The following is an 8003-nucleotide window of genomic DNA, read 5'->3' as shown; positions in this document are numbered from 1 at the left end:
GTGTGTGTGTGTGTGTGTGTGTGTGTGTGTGTGTGTGTGTGTGTGTGTGTGTGTGTGTGTGTGTGTGTGTGTGCGCGTGTCGTGTGTGTGTGTGTGTGTGTGTGTGTGTGTGTGTGTGTACAGCCTTAGCCAAAAGTATTAGGCATCTATACTTTTTCATTCATCTAAAATTAATATGTATAGATATTTATTTATTGTCTAATTCTTTTGCTCATATGTTTCTTATTGATCATCAATATTACACATAAGCTTACAGAATTTTTGAAACAGAATAATTTACAGCAAATCAATTTTTCAACTATAATGTTAAATAATGATTATCATAACGATCATTTAACATTTTAGCTTAAAAATTAATTTCTGGCATTTGTTATTATTTTTATTAAAAGAACGCTTTACAAGTATAAAATAATATATACGATTTTAAATATTTAAAGTTTAAAATATAAAATATAATTTAAACGCTTGTTATGTTTTAAACAATGAAAAAATAAACGGTATACAAGCTTAAAATAGATGACTAAAATTATTAATATCAAGTTATTTACATATACTATTCGAAACATTTCTACTCATATAGTAGTCTTCTTCAGTCGTTACAATCATTAAATTATAGAAAACAAAGAAATTAAAAACTATCGCTGTCAATTACAGAAGGTATCACGTGATGTAGAAAGCACGATGCAATGTAATCAAAAGCAATCAAATTTAATCCAATAATGTCACAAATATATCCTCAATGTTAATAATAATCTTCCTTTTATCCACTCAGTAACGAAAAAAGGAAAGCGTGTGAAGTCAAAATTTAAAGAAGAATAATAACGTCATGACTAGAAAATTAAAAGTTATTCTGAAAAAAAGAATAGATCTATTCTCTACCATCATACAGTGCTTTGAAGCGTTTTAGACATTTTACACAAGATCTCAGAATAACTTTTAATTTTATATCTAGTTTATTTCGTGGTACTTCTGTAACTGACAACGATAGTTTTTAATTTATTTGTTTTCTATTTAATGATTGTAATGACTGAAGAAGACTACTGTATGAGTCGAAACGTTTCGAATAGTAAATGTGAATAACTTTATATTAATAAAATTAGTCATCTATTTTAAGCTTATATTACTGTTTATTTTTGTTACTATTTAATGTTTATTTTAATGTTTGATAAAATATTTTTACATTAGACAAATGTTTATTTTAAAAAAAGATTTGAAAAAATGTTTTACATTTTAAATGTAAAACATTTTTTCAAATTTTAAATATTCTTTTTTATGTTAAATCAAACATAGTTATCTAATGTAAAAATATTTTGTAAAATGTTAAAAACCTTCATTAAACGTCAAATAAACATTTTTGTCAACCGTAAAAAAAGGTTTTTAAAAGATTTCTTTAAATGTTACAATAAATGTTTATCAATTAATTATTTCTGTTAAATATTAAAATAAACGTTTTTAAATATTAAAAAATTTCTTTAAACATTAAAATAAATGTTTTTTTAATCAAGGAATAGAGGTCACTTATCCCATTATTTTTAACGTTTTTATAAAACATTTTTCAAATGTTTTTAAAAACATTATTATAAACATTATTTTGCTAATTGGGTAGAGCTTTTTTTATCTTTTTTTGAAAAGATAAATTTGTATAAATAACAAGAGACATTATCATTTATTTTACTTTTTAATTTGATGGAATTTAACTTAGTTAAGATTGTAACATCTGGATTCTAATTTTTCATTTGATACATTAATTTTTTTCGAAAAGTAATAATTTTTGACAGAGAATTAAAGTTGTCATTATTTGGGTTGGAAGAAGATCTTCAATAAAGAATATCCTTGAAGAAAAATTAAAACTACTATTTTAATTAAGTTGAATACTTAAATTTTATTCAAGAAGCATGTAGCTTAGCGCCTTTTTTTATCTTTTTTTTGTACTGATATTTTGTAGTGATATTAAAACGATAGTCATCTATATACATATCATTTATGTTTTAATATTTAGATTTTATAAATAATACATATCATTAAAGTAAACTAAAAAAATCCCAATCCCGTCGTCTTATAATAGTAATATCAAAATATTATAATGATAATACAGAGTCAATACGGTCAAAATGCCACTTATGCGGTGAACAACAAAAAATTCCGAACAGAATAAATATGTCGAGCCTCCTAATAATATTTAAATTCGCGTTTGAAGAGCCGGTCACACTTTCCAAAAACGTCCTGCCCAACGAGAAGAGAATAAAGAGAATGGCGATTTCCGATTAGAGAATCTCAAAAGGAGAGTAACAAACTGCATCACGTGATCCGTCTCCTCTTGATTGATTGAGCGCGGTCAGCATCAAAGCTCCATAGGAAGTGAAAGAGATTGGAAAAAACTAATCATGTGACCTCGTTCTGATTAGACGCTGTCATTTATTGTGATGCAGTTTGCTACTCTCTCATGATGTGCTCAATTGGAGTGGTGTGTCTCTCTCTAAATTTCCGCTGTCTCTGTCTATAGTGATCACGATGTTAAAAATCGTTCCGAGACCTCGGTGAAGAAAGAATTGATCAATCACAATGATCACGTGATCAAATTGTCCAATGTGATTAATTTTCTCTGTCCGAGATCTCGGACCGATTTTTAGCATCGTAGACATCGGACTTAAGGTTCATGCCAATGCTCAATGCTCATTTTCGACATCAAAATAAGTGATAGAAATTGACAAACATTAATTAATATCAAACATCAATTTTGATCACGTGACTTTATAATATGTCACATAAGAGACAAAGACTGCCAAATTGTGAAACGCGAGATATATTTCGTGCTGAGAAGTTAGAATATTCAATCTTTCTTTGTACTTTATAATGCATAATCTTATTAGGTGTACAACTTTGCTTCCGCCGTTTTTTTTTCCAAAATTCGAGGCTTTATTGTAAAAAACTGATTAAACATTTATGATTCAAAGTATTGTCCATCGCTGGTCACTACTTTCTCCCATCTTTCGGGTAGCGTACGAATCCCGCGTCGAAAAAACTGGTCATCTTTTGAGGCTATCCACAAATCGATCCAATTTTTTACTTCTTCATAAGACCGGAAGTGCTGGTCAGCTAGGTCGTGTGCCATTGATCGAAACAAGTGATAGTCAGAGGGAGCAACGTCTGGAGAATACGGCGGGTGGGGTAGGACTTCCCATTTCAATGTTTCCAAATATGTCTTGACCACTTTCGCAACATGGGATCGAGCATTGTCATGCTGCAAAATCACTTTATCGTGTCTCTCGTTGTATTGCGACCGTTTGTCTTTCAATGCTCGACTTAAACGCATCAATTGCGTTCGATACCGATCACCTGTGATTGTTTCAGTCGGTTTTAACAGTTCATAATACACTAATACACTAAGCTGGTTCCACCAAATACAGAGCATGACCTTGGAGCGTGAATATTCGGTTTGGCCGTCGACGTGGAACGCATGGCCGGGAACTCCTCATGATTTTCTGCGCTTGGGATTATCGTAATGAACCCATTTTTCGTCCCCAGTCACAATGCGATGCAGAAATCCCTTCCGTCTTTGCCTTTCAAGCAGCTGTTCACAAGCAAGCAAACAAACGCCGTTCAACATCTCTCGGCTTCGTACGGCACCCAATTTCCTTGCATCTGAATCATTCCCATGACTTTGAGGCGTTTTGAAATGGCTTGTTGAGTCACTCCCAATAATCGTGCCAATTCTTCTTGATTTTGACATGAGTCTTGCTCAAGTAATGCCTCCAATTCTGCATCTTCGCTTCTCTCTTCCTTCTCTCTTTCACCGCTATGCCGGTCTTTGACGTCAAAATCACCGTTTTTGAAGCGTTGAAACCACTCACGACACGTTCTTTCACTAATAGCGGCCTCACCATAAGTATTTGAGAGCATTCGATGAGCCGTAGATTTCTTCATATTGAAGCAAAAAATTAAAACCTCCCGCAAATGACGAGAATTTGGCTCGTAAACTAACATTTTCAATCGAGAATAACTTTATGATGCAGACACAAATCGACTAATGTTTCTATGGGGTTATGTTGACAGATGCCCAAGTTTATTGTATGACGTCTATGATTTATTTATTTCGACCACCACTTACCGCTAAAGCCATCTATAGGAAAACGGCGGAAGCAAAGTTGTACATCTAAATTGATTTACTCAATTATCTAATCATGCATATGATTGACTGTATGACACTGCAGATAAATGGACATACAACAAACTTTTTCTTATTAGAAATTACTTTATTATTAACAAGAACATTGCCATCGTTCTTGCATAGAATTTTTGTTGAGAGCAACTTTTTTATTATTTTTCTTATTGTATATTAAATAATTTAAATATTAAGTTTGACAGATATTTGTTGTTTAGAAGAGTTTGAATGCACATTTCTGAGTTTTTTTTGTAAAGGATATGATAATAAAAAAAAACTGTTCGATCCATTAGACTGTATACGGTACCAATCTTATGACACAGTGGGTAATTAGACAAATAAGAAAAGTATCTACTCGAATATTTTTTTTTAAAACCAGGCCACAGTTATCGCACCATTTTCCATTATAAACAACAAATCCAAAAACTTATACTATGGTTCTCTTCGCATTCAATAGTAAATTGTAACCGATTGTGCTATTGATTTAAAGATCTTACGGATAGATGAAATCTGATCGGGAGGGGGAGGATGTCAATTATGTCATATGCCATAATTTTATCATCCACGTAAAACAGATAGTAAAACGATAAATTAACATTGAGCATATTTAAAGTTTTTTCTTCAAAATCCTGTAGAACAATGTCGGCTACAATGGGAGAGAGAGGAGAACCCATTGATATACCACGTCTGTTTATAAATCATGTTATTGAATTTAAAATAAATACGTTGAAGATGAAACAAATTTAATTGCACATATAAATTCTGTCTTAGGAATCGAAGTTTTTTGCTCTTTATATTGCAATCTTTTATTTATTAATATTTTAATTATAAATTATCATTGTTTTACCTATATAGTTTTAATTGTTAAAGATATGTTCAACTTACAATCTGTAATCTCTTTATAGCTTCAATTTCTGATATTTTATTCTATCTAATCTATCTATCAATATTATTAAGGTCATACATACAACCATCTTATAAATTGATATCAAACTATATCAATAATATGACTGGAATTTTCTTCTTTTGTTCATACTGACTGTCCTTTCTCGCTATTAACCGATGAAGTAGTTTAGATTCATGACTTATCATTACATCGTCTATTATTTAACAAATTTGATTAAATATAATATAGTTATGTTATACTGTCTATTATTAATTCGGTGAGAAGATCCTTATAAATTTGTTATATTGTCTATTGTAACTCAAAGGTGAAATAATTCTCATAATATGTTAATGTAATTTTAATATATGGGATAATTATATGTTTCTGCGATTGATGAGGATTAAGTATAGTCGAAACGTACCGGTGAAACTTATCGTCGAAAATTATAATTTATGAATAAAAAATATTATTTTATTACACCTAATTATAGCTCGTTGAATTTGGGTTTACTATTTATTAATTTTTTTTATATAAAATTATATATAATTTTATATAAAACATTTTTCCCCAGATGTGCGAAGTGCCATATTGAATTAAGAAATGGTAAAAAAGATATCAATTTCGAAATTTTTGGTCGATCTCAACATAACTCTACCTCACAGATACGCATTAATGGCTACTTTAATCCAGGAGATAAAAAAGATTTTCGAATCTATGAAAGAGGAAAAAGTAATTATTATATAAAAATTATATGTGTTTCTCTGAATTATTAATTGATTAATTATTAAAACGCAGTTAATGTACACTTGAACATCGTATATTGACTCTTATAGGCACTTCATTGATTTATTTATATTAAACGCTAATTTCTATTATTTCTTTAATCTTGAGATGAATTAATATAAAAAAAACACATAGCTGCTTTAAAAAAATATGTATATTGCAAATTGCCTTTTTTAAAAACCAATTACGTATTTTCTGTACATTAATTGATTCAATTCATTATTTCGTGTATAAAAGTATTAAATAGTTATCAAAAAAATAATTTAATTATTTAGTACATAATAATGCTTTTCAATCCGATTAGATCCGGGCTAAAATAGCAACTTTCAAATAACTCTAGAGCAAATTCTGTCCATTTTGGTGTTACCTAAGAAAAATTTTAATCGACACACACACACACACACACGCGCGCGCGCGCGCGCGCACGCACCGTCTATAATTTACAAAATATCACAACTAATTCGACTGAAACCACATTGTAGAGTCTTTTATTGCTTTCATAAAGGATAATTACCGCATTAATTTCATAAGTGGACCCATTAACTTCGATGTTATTCTGATTTATTGAATGGTCTACGACAAAGACATGATTCGTGTCACTCGAGATCGTATACGATACCTGAAACATCATTATAGCAATAACCGATTCGATGTAATCTTTTAGTCTCTATTTTCTTTTTCAGAAAAGAGTATAAAGCTGACAAAGCTCTTATTTATCCGTCAATAATTTATGAATACCGTTTTGTTCGAAATGTTATAAATGTTATAAACAAAACAAACGATTTTATTGAAATATCTAAGAATTTAGCTAAATATAGATTTAAAAATAATAATGTTGGACTATCAAAATAATTACGTACAATAATGTAACACTACAATAATGTAACAAATAAGACCAAAAATAATTTAAAATAAGCAAAATTATGCAATTTGTTATGTTGAAAATATATAATTTCTTAACATAAACGGATCTGACAAAATTGAATGTTTTTAAGCAATATAGCACTTTTTATCAACGGTATAAAAAAATGTTTTAAATATAAAGAATGTTATTATTATAGTTCAATATTATTAACTATACATCTACGTATACATCTACACCGATGTGAATCTGGCGCTCAACTTTATCAAAAATAAAAATTAATACTGCAGGCCATTTGTACTTCGTTTGTACTTGTTTGTTGATCATTATTTCGTTTGTACCTCAAACAGTTAAACAAAAAGTGAAAAATAAAAAATGGCCAGCGCACAACTTTAAAACTATTAAATTACATTTATGCCATTCGAAAGAGAATCGTTTGTACCCGTTTGTACCTCTCTTATTTTCGTTTGTATCTCAAAGGATTCGGAGGTACAGCGCGTTTCAGTTTTTGCGCAACCTCTACATAGCAAATTTAGCGAATTTTAAAGATATCGAAATGGGACCAATGGCATTCGAAAGAGAATCATTTGTACCCGTTTGTACCTCTATTACTTTCGTTTGTACCTCAAAGGGTTCGGAGATACAGCGATTTCAAAATTTTATAAATGTGTCAAGAGAGTAAGTCGGTCATTTTTAAAGATATCGAAATGGGACCAACGGCATTCGAAAGAGAATCATTTGTACCCGTTTGTACCTCTATTACTTTCGTTTGTACCTCAAAGGATTCGGAGATACAGCGATTTCAAAAGTGCGATTTCATAAGTGCGCCAAGAGAGGAAGTCGATCATTTTTAAAGATATTTCTTTTACTTTTGTTTGTATCGCATAGTTTTCGGAAATATTTGTTTTTTATTCCACATAGAATAATTTGACAGATGGTCATATATCGTTTCTTGTATATGATCATTCCTTCAAAAGCTGTAAATTGCATTTTAATTTACTAAGTGACGATGTGATTTATGTTATTAATTTTCTGAAATTTCTTTGCTCTAAAAACTTGTATTCTGCCGCCGGTATTAGCATTATCCGAGATGTACCACGAGGAGGTTACACCTCATGTATAATTGTGTTTATGTCAAAATATGTGCGTGTGAGTGAGTGAGTGAGTGAGTTTGTGTGTGTGTGTGTGTGTGTGTGTGTGTGTGTGTGTGTGTGTGTGTGTGTGTGTGTGTGTGTGTGTGTGTGTGTGTGTGTGTGTGTGTGTGTGTGTGTGTGTGTGTGTGTGTGTGTGTGTGTGTGTGTGTGTGTGTG

At 30.7% G+C, this 8003-nt stretch overlaps 1 protein-coding gene across 1 annotated transcript in view; it reads right to left on the bottom strand.

Annotated features, from left to right (window-relative positions):
• LOC105621690 (sodium-dependent nutrient amino acid transporter 1-like) overlaps positions 1-8003 on the bottom strand; it is a 186075-nt gene that overhangs the window by 170688 nt on the left and 7384 nt on the right. The window contains exon 2 of the mRNA XM_012203155.1: positions 6346-6450. Within this exon, the coding sequence (XP_012058545.1) occupies positions 6346-6450 (105 nt within the window). The remainder of the gene's footprint in view (positions 1-6345; positions 6451-8003) is intronic.

The sequence above is a fragment of the Atta cephalotes genome, assembly GCF_000143395.1.
Source record: "Atta cephalotes unplaced genomic scaffold scaffold00036, whole genome shotgun sequence".
In the NCBI taxonomy this organism is placed as follows: domain Eukaryota; kingdom Metazoa; phylum Arthropoda; class Insecta; order Hymenoptera; family Formicidae; genus Atta; species Atta cephalotes.
The sequence above is the reverse complement of the archived record's forward strand: the minus strand, read 5'-3'. Positions and strand labels throughout refer to the sequence as shown.